The sequence below is a fragment of the Podarcis pityusensis genome (genome assembly GCF_964106645.2).
Source record: "Podarcis pityusensis genome assembly, chromosome: 2".
NCBI classification, from domain to species: Eukaryota; Metazoa; Chordata; class Lepidosauria; order Squamata; family Lacertidae; genus Podarcis; species Podarcis pityusensis.
In genome coordinates this window covers 76,432,165-76,456,050 of record NC_138029.1, presented here as the reverse complement: position 1 = coordinate 76,456,050, position 23,886 = coordinate 76,432,165, and the positions used below count along the sequence as shown (strand labels likewise).

General features: G+C 40.2%; 2 protein-coding genes across 2 annotated transcripts in view; both read right to left on the bottom strand.

Annotated features, from left to right (window-relative positions):
- The window catches only part of STAB1 (stabilin 1), a 93,952-nt gene extending 81,373 nt beyond the window's left edge, over positions 1-12,579 (bottom strand). The window contains exons 1-8 of the mRNA XM_080995349.1: positions 12,444-12,579; positions 9,517-9,653; positions 9,100-9,215; positions 8,223-8,308; positions 5,083-5,152; positions 4,638-4,733; positions 2,055-2,171; positions 560-756 (exon numbers count right to left, since the gene is read on the bottom strand). Coding sequence (XP_080851475.1) covers positions 560-756; positions 2,055-2,171; positions 4,638-4,733; positions 5,083-5,152; positions 8,223-8,308; positions 9,100-9,215; positions 9,517-9,653; positions 12,444-12,524 — 900 coding nt within the window. The 5' untranslated portion in view covers positions 12,525-12,579. The remainder of the gene's footprint in view (positions 1-559; positions 757-2,054; positions 2,172-4,637; positions 4,734-5,082; positions 5,153-8,222; positions 8,309-9,099; positions 9,216-9,516; positions 9,654-12,443) is intronic.
- Positions 12,580-16,216: 3,637 nt separating this feature from the next.
- The window catches only part of NISCH (nischarin), a 33,746-nt gene continuing 26,076 nt past the window's right edge, over positions 16,217-23,886 (bottom strand). Inside the window, exons 17-21 of the mRNA XM_080995368.1 lie at positions 23,198-23,372; positions 22,130-22,283; positions 20,969-21,097; positions 20,257-20,418; positions 16,217-17,867 (exon numbers count right to left, since the gene is read on the bottom strand). Coding sequence (XP_080851494.1) covers positions 17,239-17,867; positions 20,257-20,418; positions 20,969-21,097; positions 22,130-22,283; positions 23,198-23,372 — 1,249 coding nt within the window. The 3' untranslated portion in view covers positions 16,217-17,238. The remainder of the gene's footprint in view (positions 17,868-20,256; positions 20,419-20,968; positions 21,098-22,129; positions 22,284-23,197; positions 23,373-23,886) is intronic.

Here is a 23,886-nt window from a genome sequence, read left to right as displayed (position 1 = left end):
CTTTAAAGCCCTTCACGGCCTAGGACCCTCGTACCTACGTAACTGCCTCTCCCGGTATGCCCCACGGAGAGCCTCAAGGTCCATAAATAGCAACACCCTTGTGGTCCCAGGCCCTAAGGAAGTTAGATTAGCTTCAACCAGAGCCAGGGCCTTTTCAACACTGGCTCCGGCCTGGTGGAACGCTCTGCCTCATGAGACCAGGGCCCTGCAGGATCTGATTTCTTTCCACAGGGCCTGTAAGACAGAGTTGTTCTGCCTGGCCTTTGGCTTGGAGCCAATTTGATTCCCTCCCCCTCTTTCTTTTTTCTTTTTCCTTTCTCCTCCTGTGATGAGGCTGCATTTTAATATTTTAATGTTTCAATATTTTAATGTTGTATTTTAATCTTGTTTTTAAGTTGTATTCATTCAACTTGTTTTTATTATTGCTTGTTAGCCGCCCTGAGCCCAGCCTTGGCTGGGGAGGGCGGGGTATAAATAAAAATTATTATTATTATTATTATTATTATTATTATTATTACTGCACATTATTAGCAAACCTAACTGCAATTAATCATCTTACCTCTCCTGGTCTTATATAGCTACACAAGGAAGAATTTCTAGGGCAGCCTCCATTATCAGTGAGACAAGGATTTATGGGTTGGCAAATCTTCCCATTTCCGAGGTACCCAGCTTTGCAAGTACACTCATACTTGTTTGGCCCAAGAGTCTTGCAAGTTGCAAACGAGGAGCATGGGTAGGAGCTGCAAGGATCCTGGTCTGGAAAAAAAGGTAAATGAAGGATATTATGGGTAAATGATAGACTGGATAAAGATGCCTAACCCCCAGACCTTAAAGGCTGTGCAGTATAGTTACACAGTCAACCAATGGAAGGGGTAGCATGTACTTGGATAAATTTTTTGCTGAAATTCAGTAGACGTGATCTAATTTGAAAGCATCTCCTTCATCTGTGCAACATGTACCTCACCAAAGCTAATATCAACCAGGTCAAGATCTTGGCACTGCAGTCACTGATTTGGCCAATGACATCACTTTCTGGTGGTTCTATGAGGCCTCAGCAGCAGTGCTAGGAAACTGATGCCTTGGTCCCAAGGGATTTATACAATGATCTTCAGAAAGCTCTGAACTTGACCCCATGCCTTTCAACATCTACATGAATGTAGGGAGCAGCAGTCTAGCTGTTTTGGGATGACACTCAGTTCTACTTCCTTTTAACAGGGCTGGGTGAGTGTGTAGATGTTCTGAATAAGTGACTGGAGTCAATGAGGGAGTGAGTGAGCGTGAATAAGCTAAAGCTCAATCCAAAAGGGGAGGTTACCTAACAGAAGCCTAAATAAAGATTGGGTACATTGCTTTGGAGTGCTGTTCCAGCCCTTGCTCCTGGATCCGCAGGTAGTATTTGAGGCAACTGTTTATCCTGGTCATTCCTTGATACATGCCAGACTGGACTACAATGATATCCTCTAAATGAGAAAATTGTTCAACTTCAGTTAGTTCAAGATGTGGAGACTGGGTTAATTTTCATGGATGAGCCAAAGCAAACACATCAGCACTCGTGTTTTAACAACTGCATTGGTTTCAAAGGTATTTTTCCAAGCACAATTCGTAGTGATTTTGTTAAGTTTACAGCCCTAAATGGCCTGGGCCCTGATTCTGTACGGCAACACTTCTCTCTTACTAGCTCCCCTTCTTTCGGGATCTTTTGAATAGGTTTCTGCCCTGAGGTCCTTCTTTGACTCAAGTTAGATTGGTGGGAATGAGGAGGAAGGACTTTTTCAGCAGTAGCATTCACACTTTAGAACTTTCCTCAGGGAAATTTGGGGAGGTAATTCGATACTCAGCTTCCTGAAAGCTGTTTAGACATTGTTATTTCAGTAGGCCTACAGAACAGGTGGTTGGCTTGTTTTTTTTTTTTATTATTCAACTGCATTATCATTTTACTGCTTATATACTGTTGAAGCTGTCATAGGTTTAATTAGTATACATTTGCTATAAATGCATGTGAAGGGCTTTGAACACTATAAAGTGCTACTCAAATACCACACATTGCCTCTCACCTTGACAGTAAATTCCATTTTTCTTGTACCCTGGCAGACATTCACACCTCGACTGCCCACCCTTCACCACACAAATGGAATTGGCTTCGCAGATTACACCTCCACAGTTGAGAAGTTCTGAAATATTTCAAACAGAGATATTTTAAACTGGACATCCAAGGAAAATATGTGGCTTTCAGCCCCTTGGGTACACTTACGTGTAAGTAAGCCTCAGTGTGTTCACTCACAACTAAAGGCTCACAGGATTCTGGTCTGCATGAGTATCTAGCATATCTAAGGGCACATCTAGGCCCAAGATCCACAGCTGCATGTTATGTTGTTATGTTGTGTTGTGTTGTGTTGTGTTGTGTTGTGTTGTGATGTTATGTTATGATTGCACCTCAGTATCTTTTTCCAGCTTGTTCATTCTTAATTTCCCATGCTCTAGCTGTGTTTTTTTTTTAAAAAAGAATACTAGCTATTTACATATAGACACAATCAGTAGAACAGACACAATTTTTATTGAGTATGAAAAGGGAGGGATGGGCCCTGAGACAGTTTAGTTCTATTAGGTAAAGTAGTCAATAAAAGCCAAATGAAAAAACAAGAAACAAAAATACACAGCTCTTGCCTGGGATGTGAAGGACCTGAGTTTGGGCTCCATGGCCAAAGGGAAATTATAAAGTGTCGGGGGGGGGGGGGAGAGGGATTAGGTGTGCAACATTAGCAGTACAGTATTTTTAATAAGAAATTGTAAACATAACATAACATAATTATTTTTTTACTGAACAGTGGTATATACATATTCTTCTAAATAAATAAATAAAATGATGGCATAGGCAGGACATGACACTGTAAGATGTTTGTCTAGGCATAAATTCATATGGCAGTTAGTACTTGATTACTAAGGACATGCCCGCGACAGTCAAGCCAGGTCATGCAATAAATGTGGACGCATTAGCCACATTTGTGACATTTCCAAGCATAAATAAGTTCCTGCCCTGAATACATGCTACGACTATGTCAGGAACTGCTTAGTTGCCCTTCCTTACCCAGTTATCGGGGTGTGTGTGTGTTTCTGCAGTTCTCACAAGTCAAGGAGCGTGCCAATGGAATAGAAAAAAACACCAGACAGTTCTAGGTAGTGTGAGTTCTTTTACTGGCAGCATAATGCAGTTCCAAAGCTTAGAAGCTACATACAGTTGTAGTCTACGGCAGGCATAGGCAAACTCTGGCCCTCCAGATGTTTGGGACTACAATGCCCATCATCCCTGACCACTGGTCCTGTTAGCTAGGGATGATGGGAATTGTAGTCCCAAACATCTGGAGGGCCAGAGTTTGCCTATGCCTGGTCTACGGTCTTTCCGGCAACATACAGTCTCCTTGCAGTGTTCTGACCCAGGCTCTGGCCAAGGGCAGAGGCCAAGAGCAAGCTTGCTTCAAACTGAAGTGTATTTAGATTGTCCTGAGTCCATCTCACATGCTTAACTAGTTGCAGGTGCAGAACAAACACACCCCAAAATTAGCCTAACATAATCCTTTCTTGTCCCTTTCCTCTGCAACCACAAACTCCTCACACCTTAACAAGAACAGCCCAGAAATTACTGGTCAAGAAGCACTCCAGCAAGGCGTGCTTCATTGTGGATAGTAGGTCTACTTGCAGGCAGGCACCCCAACATTTTAAGTTTCAAATGGCAAGTTCTGGCAAATTCTTTCTTAGATATGATTAAAGAGGGGGCAAAACAACTGCCCCCTGCATCATCCTGCCATTTTAGCAAGTTTGCAAAGGTGAACATTCCTCACAAAGCCTGTCCAGAATTATTGTAGAGAAAGTAAATCTTCGACGAGATACTCATCATCCAGAGAGAGAACCAGACATAGATCCATAATTTATGGACCTCACCCCAGATACAGCTAGAGGTCTAGTTCTGGTCTATGTCAGTTTCACATGCATGCATTCATTCATTCATTCATTCATTCATTCATTCTCAAGTCTCTACTGACCCATTTCCATAACAATCTATGATTTAAATATGTCACAAACATTCACATTATTTTTGCACACATTTTATCCCAAAATGCATATTTTTGTATGCATTTTGATATCTTTTTTGCACTGACAAAATCTGCATCATGAAATTTACGACAGTATTAATCCATAAAATGCTAACGAAGCCACCTCACTTAAAACGCAGACCAAATGAAATCCTTGAACATCCCTAAGTGTAGCACAACTATATTATATATTCTTGGGACATATTATTTGAAAACAAACACAAGAAAAATCCCAACTGAGAAGAACTACCATTCTAATCATTTAGCTTAAATTGGTTCTTTTGTACACACCCCAATTGTGTAGAATTCCCAGTTAAGACCACAGTTGTGAGACTCCAACATTATGATCCGCACTATTAAATGTAAATATATGTAGTCCAATCCTGGAAGCTATTCAACAGTATTTTTCAAATAATTAAATAAATAAATGTAATACAATATTTGCAAAAGCATAAAGATGGCATAAAGTGTTTATTTTCCCTACATTTGTTCTGTGTGGAGATTTTCTTTAAGGAATCTTGTGAGAAAGGACATGCGGAAAGTACACACCTTGGTCACATTTTGGGCCAGTATAGCCAGCGTAGCAGGTACAGCTTCCATCTCCAGAAGGTCCATGGTTGCAGATCCCGTGTTGACACTCACATACTATGCAAGAGAAAATGATGATGAAGGAACATTGTCTGGAGAATATGGGGTAGGGGTCCCAAAGCTATTACATATATATAGTAGCTTTTGCACATAGGAAAATAGCTAAAAGTATATTTGTGTCCCATCCAGGGCATTACCAGGACAAAGAAGAGAAAGGAGGGATTTCCACACTCACTGAGTTTGTGGTTCCTGTCTCCCAAATCAACTAAGATGATCCTACCCAAAAATACTGCAGTCATTTCCTGTCCACATGGATCTCCTCTGCCTACCCCAGAAGTTATCCTACAGCTGAGAATGGGTCACTCATTACAGTTAAATAATTTCACTTTTAAGTCAAGCAGCTTACCGGATTGACAATCAGGGCCAAAACGTGTTTCATCCAGGCAGTCTTGGCATGCATAGCCACTATACTTCTCCTAAATGAATTAAAAAGAACAACTTTTTACATTGGCACTTCCATGACCCTTACATTGCAACAGCCTTGCTTGACATCCAGATGTAAAAGTCACCTTGGACTTGTCACATACACAAAGTGAATGAGAGATTCGATCTATACATGTTGTCAATCACCTGTTTGCACACTTAGTGATTCCAAAATTGGTCCAATTAGTTTGTTTTTCTTGAGAAGAAGGCACTGTTATTAGTATAATTTTCTTGTGTCTGACAAACATTTTATGAAAGGGAAGTTAGCCCCAAGGGGCTGCCATGTCACTTGAAGCCAGTGACCTACACATTGGTTTGGCTTGGTTCTCTTAGTTTTTATCCTTTGTGTTGTTTTTATGACATGGATGGCTGACTTGAGCAATTATGGAAAGGCAGGATGAAAATGTTTTTGTTAAAGAAAATAAATAGAATAAACACAGGATGCACATGAGACAAAAAAAGGGGGGGGGGCAAATCTATGAAAGTAACATTTCTCCTGAAGTAAGCAGAAACAGATAAAAGGAAGTGCATTTTTTTGTTTCCATACAAATAAGGAATGATTCAAATGACCCATTTTGGGCTTGTATTCAGATTGAAGCTCATTCTTTGGAAGTGCACAAATCCATCACGGCCAACCTGGAATTTTTTGTTCACAGTAAGAACATAAAAAGTCCTTGTTGAATCAGGCCAATGGCCCAGCTAGTCTAGCATCCTCTTCTCACAGTGGCCACCCAGATGCCTGTGGGAAACATGCAAGCAGGACCCAGTCACAAGAGCACTCTCCCTTCCTGTGGTTTCCAGCAACTGGGATTCAGAAGTATTGCTGCCTCCAGCTGCAGAGGCTGAGCATAGTCATTGTGGCTGGCAGACATTGACAGTATGCCTGATCAGAGAATAAGTTTGCCATACAGAAATGAAAACCATGATTTGAAGGGAAGTCCAAATATACAGGGTCTGTATGTTGATTCGTAGCCATTTCTCTTTGGGCTGCAAACATAAGTGTGCATTTATAAAATTAATACACGTGTGTGCCAGTGTGTGAAGATTAGGGTAGAGGGGAAATTCAATTAAGTTTCCCGGGAAAATCAGAGGCTCACTATGTCAGGTTACTATTGGAAGACCGGACAAATGCTAGAACATTAGCAGTGGCAAAGTTTTTATCGGTGGTTGCAAGAACCAATGATCCCTATTTTCTGAACAAAATGCTTGTTTAACCTGGAGGTAGGTTGTATGAATTGCGTATTGCTTTGTAACTATTTGATTTAAAGGCAAATCTATCAGAGTCACACTTGCTGAACCAATATGAGAACTGTTCAAAATCTGCACTTACCTAAATTTCGCAATGCAAAAATGCAGATATTAGGAGAAAGCATTCACATAAATGAATTTATTAATGATAATAACAAAAAAGTCATTGTGTTAGATAAAATTTCTTGCACAAATGTGTACATAAGTCAAAGCTGCATACAAAAATATATTCATGAGGAGAAACTCACACTAAAATGCTGAGGGATTACCATAAGCATTTTTTTTTAATCACAAAAATGTGCAGAAATGTGGAGAACAGAATTCAAAACTGGGAAAATGATAAATTGAGGGAAATTGCTATCCCTAAATTAACAGCCAGTATTTTTCAAATATTGTTAAAATGCTGTGCCACAAACATGAGGCAAACCATCCCCCTTTGCCAATGAGGAAGCAGCAAATGACAATTCATTTCATTAGCAGTATCTGTGCTAGGGTGACATTTTCTCACTTAAAGAATGCACATACAATGCAGTAATGAAACCTGGAAGTTGTAGAATGGAATCACTGTTTTTAAAGGAAATTTTAAGAGAGACTATACATATTTCAGGGGTTATTTCATTGTAATGAACGTTGCCATGCTTCAGTGGTTAGAAACAAGACAACACTGATCATCTGCTCCAATTCTAATGACTTACCATGAACTGAACTGTCATGATCCAAGCTTTCTGCATCATCAATATAGCCTAGACCATATGAAAGGAAGCAGATCCTTCCCTAATTCTATGCTCATAATATATGCAAGAAAATGTGATATGTGGTCTGAAGGTCAGGGATGGGGGAACCTATAACCCTCCAGATGTTGTTGAACTCTATGTCAAATCAGTCCCCAGCCAGCAGGGCCAAACAGTAAGGGGTGACTGGAATAGAAGTCCACCAACATCTGGAGGGCCACATGTTCTTCATTCCTACTGTAGGTGTATTTAATCCAAATGGAGAAATAAATACGGTGTTACAGTTACATAGATGTGGTCTTTTTAAAGGGGGAGGTATAAATACCTAGAGACACACAGATTGTGAATGTGTGATATTCCATTCTTTGAAACCTCCTCTTAAAAATAAAACCCTTCTGCCCAACAAAAATTCTTTTCTCTGCGTAAGAATCTTCCACTATATTTGAAATTTTCTCTCAATAGCATATAACAACCTATTAGATCTGGTTAGGTGCATTTTGAGCTCTTTTGTAGTACCCTTTTCAAAGCCTGCTTAAAATGTGAAGAATGCCTTACCAGTGAAAAAAGCCACCGTTAATATACAGGCATTGCCTCAGCCAAAAGCAATGGTGTTTTTTTTTAGCTGAATAACAGGAAGGAAATCTCGGCAGGCTGGGGCAAGATTTTCAGTAAGAGACATTGTGGAGCGACTGAGCTCTAAAGGGATTCTGAGGATCTGACTGAGCCATTATTTTCAAGAGAACCAGCCATATTGAAGTGGAATAAACACAAAACTTAAAAAACCCAGAAAGCCTGGCAAATTTAAGGAGGCCCTTGGTTCCCTAACTATATGACTTTGCTACTGCTACTTCTTTGTCAAAATGTCCCTTACCTGCCCCATCTGAAGCCCTCGCCTATTGGCCTTTGTAGATGAAGCTGCTTTCTTTGTAGTTGCCCTAGCTTTGTTCCTTTGCAATGTTTTTCACCTTGCAAACTTCTTTTCCCAGAAGACCATCATTCTCTGGTTTATCCTGACTGGATGTACAACCGTAGCCCCAGGAAATACGCAACAACCGTTGCTAGTTGCAAATAGCCCCGCTTTTACCTCACAGATGCAAGTTCCGTTCTGTGCTGAACCTTCCAAACAAGTCCCCCGACCGCTGCATACATTTCCAGATCCAACAGGGCATTCTGGAAAACAAAAACACAGTTGCAGACCAGTTTCAGATACTAAAATCAGTGTTGGTTTCTCCTGACACCCACCGCTTTATTATCTAGGGTTGTCATATTTCAAAAAGTAAAAACCAGGTCACCCCCCCAAAAGACCCTAAAGTTGTTGAGCTTTTATAAAAACACCCAAAAAACATGATTTTTCGGTTGACAATTCGGGGTGTGTGTGTCAGAAATTCCCCCTGGATGTCAATTCTGCCTTTGAAATCCCAGAAACATCCGGATGTATGGCAGCCCTATTATTTACATTATTATGGAGCCTATTACTTATGGTATACTATGGCCCGCACCCCACTTCTATTAAAGCAACTGAGTTCTTAAGCTTATTCAAACAATGTAGGCCAAGCTCTTCATAGTGAACTGGAATGGAGGGAAAGCCTCCACTCCTACAAGTACAAGGGTCTACCCAGGACCATTCTGGGCAGTGAGCAACTGTTCTTAAAGCTGTGTCTGGATAGGAGCAGAAACGTAGGCCGCAGTGGAGCCTGAAGTGCAGCCCGCCCTGCTCTGTTCTGCCAACCTGGCAGAGCAGAAGGTCTGTCTGTCTGGCTCCCAGTTTTTGTAGTAGGTTGGACCAATCCAGAGTTTTCAGTCTAACCACAGCGGCCAGTATTTTACACTCCTGTTCCCTTCTGTGTTTCAAGAGGGCTGCAAAGCTTGAGCATACAGAGCCAGGTGCCTGCCCTAACCATGGTTTAAGCTCCAGGGTCCCTGACTGTTTGGAATCTAATGCACTTAATTTAAAGCCTTACCGTAGCAAGCAGGACCCCAAAAACCAGGACAGCAGCGCTTCTCCTCAAATTCCTGCTTACATATTTGAGCACAACCAGGGAGCAAAAGAGTAGTCTCGCCTAGCTTGAGTGTATACCTGAAATAGCAATGACAGCAGTCTGGCAGAGTAGAAAGCAAGGGGTGCACACAAAAACACCACTGGAGCAGCATCTAAATTTGTCCCCTGCCCCTAATGAACCCAGACAGTCAGCATCAAATATTCCCCTCCTATTTGCATATAGCCCAACCTTGCATTATGCTTCTTTGTCATACTAGAGCTTGGAAAAAAATGTTGTGTCAGTGAGCAGAAAAGCTTCAGGGGAACAGCAAGCAATGGTTCGACATCATGTTACCCTGAAAATAAAAAAAAGCAGCAGCAGCAGCAGCAAAGGCCTCACCTGCAGTTCTTCTGCCCTTCCTTTCCAAGCAGTTTTGTCCACCTTTTTGGGCATGGCAGTCTGGAAACCACAGTACAAGAGGTACAAGGTGTATCACGTGTATATGTAAACTTCTGGTCACATCGCTTAGACTTTAACTGGAAAGTGGGAAGAGCATTCACCATTATTCTTAAGCGCATAACAGTACTGCAATATGGTAGTCATTAGATGAAACTGATTTTCAAGCACTTTCTTTCAGATTTCTCATCCCCAGTCTAGAAAAAGAGGCAACTGATAGACCTGTAGGATCAACGCTGATTGAGCCATACAAAATCTATGCAAATGAACCATTTATGAGGCACAATTTCCTCCCTTTTTTTGCACACGTGAACAGAAGCAGTTAGACAGATGCAGGCACACTTACCTATCTCTGCAACATTTCACAGAAAATAAAATGTGGTGGAACACACAGACTGCTTGTCCCTGCACTGTGACACTTTATATGGTGCTTGCTTGTCAATGTGATCAGGCAGCGGCTATTATATCTCTGTCTTGAGATCATTAAAAGTCCACTGACAATAGCAGGGGGCCCTGATTATCTGCATGCAGGTGCTTTCATTCAGTCTGCAATCCTATACAGTTATCACTTTTGTGTCAGTAGTTCCATTGAGCTCATGGGGCCTACTTTGGAGTGGCATGTACAGGTTTGCACTGACAGATAGTTACACCGCAGCTAACTATGTGCTGTCCAGGGGCAGGCAGCACAGCTCCAGCACAATTAAAACACTGGGGGGGGGGATGTGGAGCAGAGAAATCTGCTGAAGATGGAACGATGGTATTTATCCTTTTCTCTGCCTGATGTTTCTCCAATTTCAATTATCCACCCCTGCAAAGTGGCATTTAAAATTCAGGTTACCTCTTGCATAAACTTTCAGACACCCACCCACCTGTGCCAGCAGTTTTTCCTGTCCAGATTACCCACTCCCATGGCGGTACTTCTTTCAAGAAAAACATGCCAGGGGTCTCTCATACATGTTTGCCCATATAGCTTATTCCCAGGGGCTCTCCTTCGTGACAAAATGTAACTGTGCTAAGGAACGCAGTCCTTTAGCACATGCAAACCATCTTACTTGTGATGACCAAGCAGTTCAGTTTTCTATCTAGCTCAGCCATCTGTTTCCTACAGTGACCAGCCAGAATATTATACCTCACTTTTCAACAAGTGCAAAGTCCAGGCAAACCTTCATATTCTTTCTTTTTTTTGTACAATACACTGCAGATATGTGCAAGTGTACAATTCAAGTGAAATCAAAGGAAGTATGTACGCCTAAGCAAAATACACATACCAGCCAGGGAGACTAAACTGTTCACCTTATTAAGTTTTCTGATTCTGGCAGTAGCCTACTTCAGAAATACACGATATGTCATTGATTCATAACTTCAGGTAATACCTCAGCATTGGCTGATATAAACGGACGGCAATACCTCTTCACAATATTCACCAAAATTCAATGACGTGCCTATCTACCCTCATGAACTTAAAACCCAATATTCAGATTGCGAGAGAAGTCTCAGGACTGAATATTGTTATTTACAAAATCCCACAGATTGAAATGTTGGTGTACACGAGGAAGCCGCTTCTTTTGATTCACTGGAAATGGCTGGCCTTCTCTTTCTCTCATCGTTTGCTGATCCGTAGCACGGCAGCTTCAGTTCTTGGGATGATTATTGTTCAGGGATATAGAGAGGATGGAGCTATTGATTTGTTATAATTATCAGCCACCTCATGTGGTGATTCTTTTTAATTTTTTGAATGAGCTATGATTTATTTTGAGTTGCATGTATAAAATCAATTTCCAGAAGTGTGTGATATGAAAAAAATAAATGGAAGTTTATGAGGTTTTCACTTCACAATGGACAAGCTAAAGTCTATTCTGCATACACATAAGCATGCAAAGGTCCTTGATTAGTTTTTCATATTTATAGAAAAGACCAAATCATGATCAATTCTGATTCTTCTTGTTCTACGTACTCAATTTATTTTTCTCTCCACTATCGGTGCTGAGGCAAATGCCTTCCTGAATATGTCTCTCACTCATATCTATGTGCCCCTCAATTGCATCCAGAAGTCCCTTCCATGAATCGATGGGCTCCTCGTGTTTGTGGAAGGGACTCCGACCTAACAGGGTCCTGCTAGAAGACGAGGTGCATTTGTGTAGACAGTTTCCATCAATTCCCCTTGCAAATCCCCATTCATGCCATCTCCCATATGGTTACAGAGAGCTCCTCAACCATCTAGAGCAGCTTTTAGGAGGCTGCAGGTAGGCATGGGGAGCAATCTGCAAAAATTGCCTTCTCCTCCCTTCCATCCCTGGGAGCATCCCATGAACTTAACCGTGCTCATGGCTAGTCTGGATCTAACCCTACTTATCAAACTATTTTTTCATACACAAGAATGCAGACACACACAAACACTCAAGCAGTTGACACCAAGTTAAATAAATCTTAATCTACCATCTATCACGCTGTAATAAATTACATAGTCAGAAGTGCACATGCAAATTTAATATAGTTTTTAAGGAAAGCATTTACCGTCTTAGAAGAGGCATTCTCACCTGTGTGAGAAAGCAAGCACTGTCACAGAGAAGACTGTTTCTATCTGTGGCTGTGATTAATACAAATTAAAAATAACCAACTTATTTTAAGAGCCAACTTAACCTGGGCCAGGCACTTTTTAAACTGAGTAATTGGCCACAGCCACAAAGCCTTATTACAGAGGTGATTTAATGGTTTCAAATATAAAACTTCACAGCAATATACTAGGCATGCTGTTGTCTATTTCACTGCAGGCTGATCCCAGGGAGTTCAACGGCGCTTGCTTCCAAGTACGTAAGTGCCTATATAATAGCACCTTCTAATACCCAAGGCTGCTGCAGCAGCAAACTTACCTGCTGGCTTTTCTCTTCAGCTGTAGAAATCAAGCATGCTGCATAGAATAAAAAGAAGAAGCCAGAAGTTTTCATGGCCATGCCTCGATTGAAAAGACCCCAGTGCTTAAAGGGAGATGTGGAAGATGCTGTTTCTTCAAGATAACACCGCCTACTAAGACTCAGATCCAAGAAAACCAGAAGTTAAACGTAAACAGAGAAAAAGCTTTTGCATGCTGCGAGTCTCTTATTCCAAAGTATACAAAAGCAGCATTGCTTTGACTGAGCATGAATTGTCAGTCAGCAGATATTTTAAAGTGGGGAGAAAGCAGAGGTGCAAAAATGATCCTGAGGGGGAAAAAGTTTGCTCAAAACAGAAACGTCTATGTATTTCCTCTCACATATCAGTTCAAAACAGAAGGAAGGAAATCCTTCGTTTTCAGCGGTATGGAAAGGAGTATGCTAATCATATTCTTGTGAAGTAAAGCTGAAGGCTGAACTAGATTGGATCTTGATTCAGATGGGAAATTAATATAGTATGATCAAATTGTTTCAGGGTTTTTGTGTTTTTACTGCCATTTAATAGGCTTCCACTGTTCAAAAAATAAAGAAACTACATGCCATATTTGAGAAATATTGGGGGGGGGTATTTTAAAAATGTGTGGGATCATCTTCACAAAACTCTTATTAAGATAGTTTCTCTCTAAAATGCCTCAACTATTTCTTAGACATGTTAGTGACAGCAAGATTAATCCCTATAGTGTTTTCCCCAAATATATGGAGTGATAAAATATATGTTATCTTGGGCCAATTTTGAAATGGACCTTGCTGCCAAAGACACCACACATACAGGCTCCCCCCACATTCAACTTCCCTAATATATCTGAACCTCTTTTTAGTTGATTTCTACATAGAATATTCATATCCCATCACAATTATAACATTGGAGAGAACAATTACAAAGCAAAATGGCTGGATTATGTTATTAAATTATACAGTTAGAATGTACACCTCATGAACATAATGACCAGGGTCCAAAAAGCCTCACAGCTAGTTCTGAACACCCAAGGGGGCTACAGATGTGTTAACTGAACAGTAGTTCCTCTGTGAATGACTTTTAGAAGTAGTTTATGGAATACTGGGAGTCTACAAAAGAAAAGCAAATAGGTTTTTTAAATGTATTTAATTGGTTCCCCACCTTTTGTCCAGCATGGATCTCTAGGTATGGTACATGCCTAGAGTTCTCGAAAGATCTACCATTTGGGCACTGACCAGACTTGGACTAGTTTCCAAGCATCATCATGTACATTTCAACCATGCTCTGGGACCATTAGTGTTAGATCATTAGTTGTATACCTGTGGCCCTCCAGATAATGGAGTCCAACTCCCATCAACCCCAACCAGCATGGTCAATGGTCAGAGATGACCAGAGTTGGAAAACCAACATCTGAGAGGTCACAAGTTCCTTGCCACTGCTTTAGATTTCAGCCTTCATTTTATATGTTAGTATATTCACTTCAACAGCCTATTTAATACTTAATGCAATTCAACAGCATGGATGGAAACCTATGGCCCTCCGCAACTTTCATCATCCCTGACCATGCTGGATGGGGCTGATAGAAGGAAGGAGATAACATCTGGACCACACATTCCCACCCCAGTTTCACATATACACAAACTTGCATAGGGCAGTATGTCAACCGATAAAGCCATATTTGTTGTAGTGAATCTTCTAGTGTGATCCCTGAATTTAAATAATGTCCTTTAATATTTATGACAAATGGCAGTATCTTGTCATTCTTTGCACAGCAGAGCAGGGGGTTGACAGGAATGGATTGAGATATGCAGGAAACGCAACAGAGGAGAGAGTCAACTTTGCACACATAGCTGGAATGTTGTTTGATACTGCCACCACCACAGTATTTCCACAGCCCAAGACAAGCCGTTGGTTCAATGTTAGTGGCTTTTCTCTTCAGCAGTGGTGGTGTAGAAACAGAAAGCAAAGCTCTGGCTTCAGGCATTGTTTATCCCCCTCTCCCTGTGTGTGTGTAGTTGTTGGATCTTGGTCCTCTCCCTCCTTCATACACAAAAGCAGTTTCATTTTTCAAGTACTTGGAGAAAGTGCTGGGCTAGAAAACCATTATTTTGTGAAGCATTTGCAATCTCCAATTAGCTTTGGCAGTTTCCTGCAATTGAAACCTTGTGTTTATATAGTCTTGACAAAAATTAAAGACTGCCAAGACTTAAGGTATACCATAAAATGTACATTATCCTGTGTGATTTTCTGAGGTCTACAAATTCCTAAGGTCAGCTGAGAAAAATTGTTAAAATCCCGTATTTTAAATTTGAGGAAACATTTCTATTCAGTTCATAATAGTCTGACTGCATAAGTTATCTGAGGCAGGGAGAGAGAAAAGGATATAATTAAGAATAAACCAACTAAATTATAGCTCAGCTTCATTAGTGAAAAACAGAACCTTGTGAGGAAGGTTATTGTGTGAACAACTGCATGTGACTTTGAGCTCTTGAGCCAGTAGAGTCAGAACTCATCTAGGACAGCAAACCTCTAAAAGGGTATGATTTGTGCTTGAGAGACAAGTCCAGCTCTCCATTCTTTTAACTTATTACCAAGTGTTGTAGGGAGAAGTGATCCTTTCAAGTAGTTGAAAAGCACTGAAAGTACTAACACTATACAGTACTGGCAAGTGGCTTGGCATAACATGGACAGTATTCACTGATACCCTGTACTCCATTGTTCCCAAGTTCCAGTAAACTCATTCAGGGCCACCCAAAGGCTGCACTTGTGGAACTAAAGATGTTTAATTCTGTCGTGGAAATCATTCTATTCTTTGTGGGCCGAAGAGCTGCTAACCTCATCTGGAGATTTGTGATCATGGTATATAAAAGAAGGAATTCTATGATAACTTGCATCTGAGCTAGAAATACTTCATCCCCTAGAATTCAAGTGTGCTAGAAACAATTGGCCAGTTTCCTGCTATCTAGAGTGGAAGAGTTCCCCCCATTCCCAAATTCTATTTAAATATATCATGGGAGATCCAAAATGATGTTAGCACAAGAACTTTTAGAGAACTGACATTGCACACGTGGTAGTGTGCAAGCTTAATTATCAGAGTATAATCATAACAGCAGTTGTGCCATGTGTTGCACAACCGTTCAGAATTGCAAGACACTTGTATTTAGCTGTTGCACTATCCTAAGAATGATGGTAGTGGAATGGCCATTGTGCAAGGTCGCTACAACAGGGTATCAACCATTCTTTTTGTAAGCATCATTTCAATATCTACTTTTGGAAAAGTTCTACATTCCTTTCCACACAAAATAAAAGAGAGCTTAATGAACACTTAAGCAGTTAGTTGTCCCTAATGTTGCCCATTTCAACTACAGTGGTACCTTGGGTTACAGATGCTTCAGGTTACAGACTCCGCTAACTCAGAAATAGTACCTCGGGTTAAGGTACCTTGGTTCAGGATGAGAACAGAAATCGTGTGGCAGCAGCGCGAGGCCCCATTAGCTAAAGTGGTGCTTTAGGTTAAGAACAGTTTCAGGTAAAGAACGGACCTCCAGAACAAATTAAGTTCTTAACCCGAGGTACCACTGTATACAGAACTATCATTTCACTTGAGGGAATATTTCCCTTCTTTTATTTCCCATTATGAAATATGCTCCTAATAATGTTTGGCATAATTAGTATATCTGCCAGATTATGCAAGAGAAAAGTGGATACCAAAGGAATCATTCTGATCTTGAAAGAATGCAAATTGGTGAAGTCCAAGCATTTTGCAATGGGTTTTTATTGAGTATGCCACATAGACAAAATAATCATATAGGCTCAGTCCCTTTTATGAAAGCTTCCCCTGGAAGGAACTGCCCATGACTTGGATTATTTGCTATGATGGTCTCTTCAGAAAATTTCCTTTGCCTTTGAGGCTTCCTACACAGGGCTAAAGGCTCATTAGAAAGATAAATGCACAACTGACCTGCACTGTGAGCAAAATCATGGAAAGTCAGAAACACAAATTTTGGTTTATTTGTATTGAGAAACTTGGCAACAGAAAAACACAGTGCTCTGAATGACAAGTATCCTTTGATTTGTTGGCAACAGGGCAATTATTGTCAATCCTGGCCAACCTTTGTCTGCATTAGTGAACTGAAATTGATAACTTTTCTCAACTGTTTAAAAGTGTCCATCGGATGTAACAGTAACTTTCAGTTATAGGTGAATTCTTCCATCATGTTCATGATTAGCAAACAAAATTAAATTTGACACATCATAAAAGAATGAAATGTAAAAATTATAAGGATTATTAAATAATTGTTAGCAGCATAGGCAATAAAATACATCTTGAACAAAGAACATTGCACTTTGACATAGCTCAAGCATTTTTAGTTACCATTATTTACATATCTTGTATAGAATAGCAAGACTGATATATATGTACAAAAACCACAGTGGAAACATAACAGTCCTAATGAAAGTATGCCAAGTATTGACTCCTTTTGTTCCATACAGTTGCCTGGGATGCTTAATAAGGAATCTGAATGTGTACTGTTACATAAAAATATAGTTTAGAAAATTCCAGTTTTAATGTTTTAGCAGATTGGTTGTACTATTAAAACCTCTTCACTGCACAAGGAATTATAACAGCAACACACAGGAAACTTCAATGTAATATGTTTCTGTGAAGAGAGTGCCAATCCCTGCTTAATTCAATCAATGCTGTGCTTTAAGTCATCATAGTCTTCGGCCTGACCTCTATCAGCTCTGCAGTAACTAAAATATTTGAAAAAAATAAAACTACCCAGTGAGCTCCAAAGGTAGCTCTCGACCACATAAGATCTCCCACTGCCTAGCAAGGAGAGATATTAGTTTCTCGCGGCTTTCTGGACTTGGGATAAAGACACACCACAGGACCTCTCGACTGCTGCTGCCTTCCTGGGTGACCTGCCCTTTAGGAAAACTGAGAACATTGTCAAAGTGATCAAGGGTCAGGTTCTGCATGAGATCTTGATTCTGAATGTCATCAAAAACAAACGTGAGCGCCTGCGGATACGTCTGATATCCCATGAGCACTCTGTCTAAATCCCGGATCCTTCTTCCATCTGCAAGTTGATACTTGTCTTTCTTTGGCGGTTCTTTAGCAAATTCAGGAAGTGGATAACTGATGTAATCCTCATTGAAAAGAAACATATCCGAGCTGGTTAAGATCAGCGTTTTAGGTTGAAGTGAGCTGTTGGATTGAGCAGTCCCTTCTGTAGCATTCACTTGAAACGCTAGCACATAGAGAAGTATATTCAGAGACTGGAAGTTAATCACACAGTTCATCTTCTCTGCTACTAGAAAGGCAAGGTCCCCAATTTCTTCTTCATTGGGATATATGAACTTCACTCTACTAGAATGAATCAGTTCATAATTCTCCATTTTCCCTGTAAGCAGAAATACACAATTTATAGTCTGCACTTATTAAAATAATTCTACCAAGGAAGCAACTAAAAAGTTAGGCTAAAAGTCACACAGAATGTTTTTATCTGTAATATTAACAACAGGCTTTCAAACTGAAACTTGGAGTGATGTGGATACTCTGGTAAATATTAAAATAGGCACCAGTGAACTAGAAGTCACTGATTCAAATCTCACCTCTGCCATGCATTCATTAGATGTCTTAGGCAAGTCATTCCCTCTCAGCCTCAGTCCCCCACATGTAATATGATGGTAATCACATCAAGCAGGCCAGTACTATTTTAAGGAACATTGAAATAATGTATGGGAAGCACTTTGAACATACTAAATTACATGCCTTTTAAGATTGCAGTTTAGTCCCTGCCCCTTTCTCCAAGATGCTTAGGGTAGTATACATGGTTATTCCCTTGCTCACTGTACCCTCACAGCAAGTCTGTGAGGTCAGACTGAAAGGTAGCAACTGGTCGAAGGCCACCCAGTGTGAGCTTCATGGCTGAGTGGGGATCTGATTTACAATTTTCCCAGGCCTAGTCAGACAAACTAAGCTCATGCTAAGTATCAATAAATTATATATAACACTTTTTAAAAGAAGTTAACTGCTGATGGTAAACATTTTTGTTGGCCTAACTTTTCAACTTCCTCTTTCATTCTTGGAATTTACTCAGGAGGGGGTGCGGAAGAGTGCTAAAAATACAGTTGTCAGCATAATCCCAGATGCTCCCCTCTACCCCAGTATTTTTTGTGCTTTTCAGTTAAGTTCTATACTTGTTTAGCATTGCCAGAAACACTATTCATACCCTCTCTACACATGCAAAGAAATCACATGGTGCAGGAGTCACGGGATTGTACTACTTCAGCCAGCAGGTGGGGGAAAGCTTCTTGCACATAGAAAAGTACTGCGTCAGAAGACTGGAATCCTTCCATCCTGTTAATTTTGTATATGTAATAAGTTGGGCTTTTTGCATGGCAGGGACGGAGAAAGAGGAAAATCTAAATGGGTACAGTGTTTAGATCAGCAAAAAGAAAAAGAAAACTCAGACAATTAAGGCTATTCATTTCCATCTGCTTTTGCATCTTCCCTTTTCTAACCCGCCAGACTCTACCCAATCACAATTTATTTTCCTAAATCCTTAGAACAGGATTGCTAGAAATGTTCTTCACCATGAGCTTATATTTTGCTAAACCCCCCCCCCCCCCCATTCTCTCAGTGACTCACATTAGAGGTAATTTTATGTACATGATGTACTGATGGGTGGAATGCCCTTTTGTAGTTTAACATTAACACACCCGTATCTGTTCTTTTTAACTCTATTTTCATTCAGGTAAAGGAAAAGATTGACAATCAGTGCTTAATGAATACATCTGTTTAGGCTGAACTTCCATACTGATTTCAGCGTCACTGACTGCATTGCCCAAAGGATTCCCAGCTGAATTCTGATTTACTATAAGACAGGGATGATGTAACCAACAGGACAAATGGCTTAAGATGTGGCAGGAGGTTGAGTTCTGAACCGGATTTTACAGTGAAGAGCTAAATAGTTTGAATACTATTCACACTGGATTTTCAAAATTCAGATTTTCATGCTGCAATTGTCTGGATTTCCAAGTCAAATTAGGGACAGATTAAAACTGTATTGCGAAAAGAAGGAAAGCTTTGTCAAAGTAGGCATGCCAAGAGTTCAATCCCCTGGCTAAACGATTTGTGTCAATCTGAAGTCACCCCATACTTACTGAGGAGCATCCAACAGCTCTTTCTTCTCCAAGGCCACTGCACTCAGGCTACTCTCAGGAAAAGGAAGGGTACAACTGCATGCAAGAACTTGGGAAAGTACAAGCTGCCAGATCTCTCTAGGTAAGGAAAAGCGGGCCTGAAGTGAACCTGCCTAGACATGTCAGAATACACTAGCTACCAAATGTAATGGCTTCACAGAAGATTGAAAGCTTAGAATGGGCCTGTCTGTGGGAATTGTTCCACATTTGCCACGCTTCATATTCAGGACTACAGCCTATATGTGTATACTTGGAAACCAGCACCACTGAGTTCAAAGGGACTTACTCCCTAGTAACTGTGAATGGATTGAAGCCTGAGCCTAAAATTCTAACAAAAGCTGCAGGTGTTTGCCTCCTTTTACATACATTTTTAATAAAGATAGATGACATTTACTGATAAAGGGTGGTCTCCTCCTTGGTCTCAAATTACAATTTCCATTATTGGCCAAATAATGTGCTAAACGCACTGCATTTTCCTTAAAAAGAAGGATCTTAACACATCTAATGTATATTGCATACTCTAGAACAGTATGGCAAAATATATTTATAGGTCCTATTAAGTAAAACGTTTCCATAAAAATTTACCTGTATTTTTCTTTCCAAATTCAGAGTAGAAGTCTTTGTCCACTGGCTCTGGGGATGGTGTCCTTGCCAGTAGTGAGAGCACTGCCATAAGGTGTTGAATAAAAGCATGAGTGCTGTAACTGTCTCTGGTTAGACAAGTTAATATATGTTCAGCTGAACGCCCTGAAAACAAGACAGAATCAAATGTGCTTCAAGTGCTATTACAATTTTGCAACATTTTGTGTAGGTTTCTTTCTTTCTTTCTGTTTAACAGAGGCTATATGTCCACTGGGCCAAATCTTAGGTTTTTATTAGCAGGGTTTGTCTGTTTCCTTCCTAAACACTCAATACCAAACCTCTGATGAGCACTGCCCCACTGTACAGGCAATACGGCAACAATTCTTTGAAAATCATACTTTTACCGGCAAGATGTCTCTACTAAAACTAGACATTTTCAGTAAGATGCACCAGTGTTTGAAAATGTGCAGAACTTTAGCTATGCCAATGCTAAACTAACGCCAGGCAGGCTATAGATAAATATCATTAACTGAGTATATAAGACCAAATGGTTATGATAAACTGGAACTACAGTGTGCAAGACTGAATGGTTATGATAAACTGGACTTACAGGCACTATCAGTGCACTAGTACTTTTCAGGAACTTATGAGTTTGATGGTGGGAGGGGAACAGAAGGAGAAGAGAGAAAGGGAAATGGAAAATAAATTTACTTACCAGCAAGTCGAAAATACTGATCAAAAAGTCCAATGTTCACTGAGTGGAGATCATTTAATTTTAGGACCAAGCAGTAAGACAGATGGAAAGAACTGAATTCATAGTCCAATTGTCCATTGCTCCAAAAATCTGTTAAATTGATTATTGGATAGTATTTAAGAAGTTTGGTAATTTTATGAGAAGAAATGTGAAGGTCGTTTTAAGATCTCAGAAGAGAAGGTTCACTAGTCAGTGCAACTTTTTTTTTTTTTTTTAAGAAAAAATAGAACTAACCCCCTACTAAAGGTGGAACTTTGTACTGCCCTAGCAAAAATGGGTTCCCTACCCATGTTTGCTGAGGTAATAGGAGTACAGTGGTACCTCAGGTTACAGACGCTTCAGGTTACATACTCTGCTAACCCAGAAATAGTACCTCGGGTTAAGAACTTTGCTTCAGGATGAGAACAGAAATCGCACAGCAGCGGCGCGGCGGCAGCTGGAGGCCCCATTAGCTAAAGTGGTGCTTCAGGTTAAGAACAGTTTCAGGTTAAGAACAGACCTCCAGAATTAAGTACTTAACCCGAGGTACCACTGTAATAGCATTTGTAAAGGAAAATAAACAAGCAGCAACCTCCCTGCTCTCCTCTGTAGACCACTCCCCAATTATATTTTGCCCTTGCAGCTAGCTGCTGGTGGTGGTGGTGGTGGGGAGATAGCTGAATACAGTCTTGTGGGAAGGGTTATGGGGAGAATTCACAGCTCAGCAAACTTAAGAACTATATTTCCACCTGCCAGTTCTCTTTTGCAAATGCCTCCTTACCCCCCCCCCCGCATTAGAATTACAAGAAAAACACAGTGTTCCCAAACCTCCTTGCCTCATGGCATGCAGTTCTGTTCCAAGAGTGGCCTTAAATAATTATTCAACATTGAAAAAAGGTAATGAATCTCCTTTTTGTATCTTCTAACCCCAATGCCATTTTTTTGCACTCGTAGAAAATCATGGCACACACAGAGCTTATTCTGGGGGAGCGGGATCCTTCCAAAGGATACCACCCATTCTAATTCATTAGTCAAAATGGTTCATCATACAATGAATGTCAAGAATATGGAAGTTGCTCCAATCTAAAATCACTTCTCCTTGAAAACATTATTAGAAGCCAGGGATTATATATTCTGCCTTACCGAAGTGGCGTTCGTTAGAATGACTCACGGAATCGTCTAACAAGAAGTAAATAGCTTTAGTTGAGAGCAGAACACAAGCTGTTGCTTCCATATCAGGAGCTTTATAAAACAGAACAGATGACCACATGAGATGCCTCAGCTCTTCGTTTTCCACCTAAAATATTGACAACGCAATTAATCAACTATTTTAAGTGTCTGGATGCAGTTTCATTGTCAATAGTTATAAAATGCGAGTCCTTTCTAACCCACTTTACTAAATGTTCATATTCAATTGCTGGAGAGTATAGCTTCAGTTCGGGAAGAAATTCATGCAATCATAGAGTTGGAATGCCTGTTTGCCACTGGAAATCTCCCCTATTGATATAACATACTGAGGAATGATTAAACATGTGGAGCAAGAATTCCCGTGGATCCACATTTTCCTACTGTTTGTGGTTTTGGTTTGCATCCATCAGTATTATGAAATACTCTTTAACATCCAGAGTTTTTACCATTGGACCTAAGAGTGTTCCCATTTTCAGACTTTTAAATGCCCATTAGTTAATACATATACTGTACCAAAGTTTAGCTCTCACTATTGGTGGAAGTGGAATAACAATTTTGATGCTGCTGTGATGAGTGAACCCAAATGGTCAAATCATCACCATCATCATCATCATCAACAACAACAGAATATTCACAACTGTTGAGAGTTGTGGGAGTTACGTTCTTTAAAATGCAACTTGTAAATATGATAAATTTATTGTCCTTGCTGTTGTCTGGTCTATTTGATTTTAGAGCAATACAAAATCCCATCTATTGCCATATGACATTATAATATTAATGATAGTAAAATCAGAAGTCATCAGCCCTATTTCTATTATCATTTTCTCCCTCCACAGAAAAAACTATTATGTAAGACAAAATGTATCTTGAACATATATTGCGCATGAAAATTCATGCCACCATAAACCAGTTAGTTTTCAAGGTGCTAGAGGACAATTTAGCTTTTTTGCAGCAGAATAACATGCCTAGACTTCTGTAACCTCTACCATCAGGAATGTCCCTTCCCTGTGTATTGTACAATACCTCAGCAATGCTGCTGTGGAAAAATTCCATAATGGATTTTCCCTTTAGCCCAGCCACATACTGAAGAGATGAAGAGACTGGAAGGTGCACAGGTATTTGGTTCTCTTCAGTAATTTTCTGCACCAGAAATTCAGATGGATACAAAGATGAGAATGGCAAATGTGGCTTGCATAAGCTGGGAACAAAGAGAGATGAATATACACTGTCAGAGGCAAACACAAATGAATGAAACACAATTTCATTCAAACTTACAGACTCAGATTTGAAAGGAACCTTGGTGGTCAACTAGTCCAATTTCCTGCTTAGTGCAGGATGCAACTACAGACTCACTGAAAGACGACTGTCCCGCCTCTGCTTAAAATACTTCCTATCTAGATCTCAGGATCATGACCCTTAATCCAAGCTGAAAAGTTTATGTTAAAGGGTCCTAGGTGTCTTAGTTGATCACAGCTGAACAGGAGCCAACAGTGTGATGCAGTTGCTTAAAGACTAAACAAATCACAAGCTTACCCTTAAACCCATCCCTTTGCCTCCTGCACTTTTATACGACTGACCATACATTAATTGTGCAGTTTTAACACCCTGGCGCATCTTAACTGTTTTACTTATTGAACTCTTCCCAAGATGTACACCTCCTCTGTAATATTGTGCAGCATTTTGTAAACCACAAGAGAGAGAGGTCATCAAAC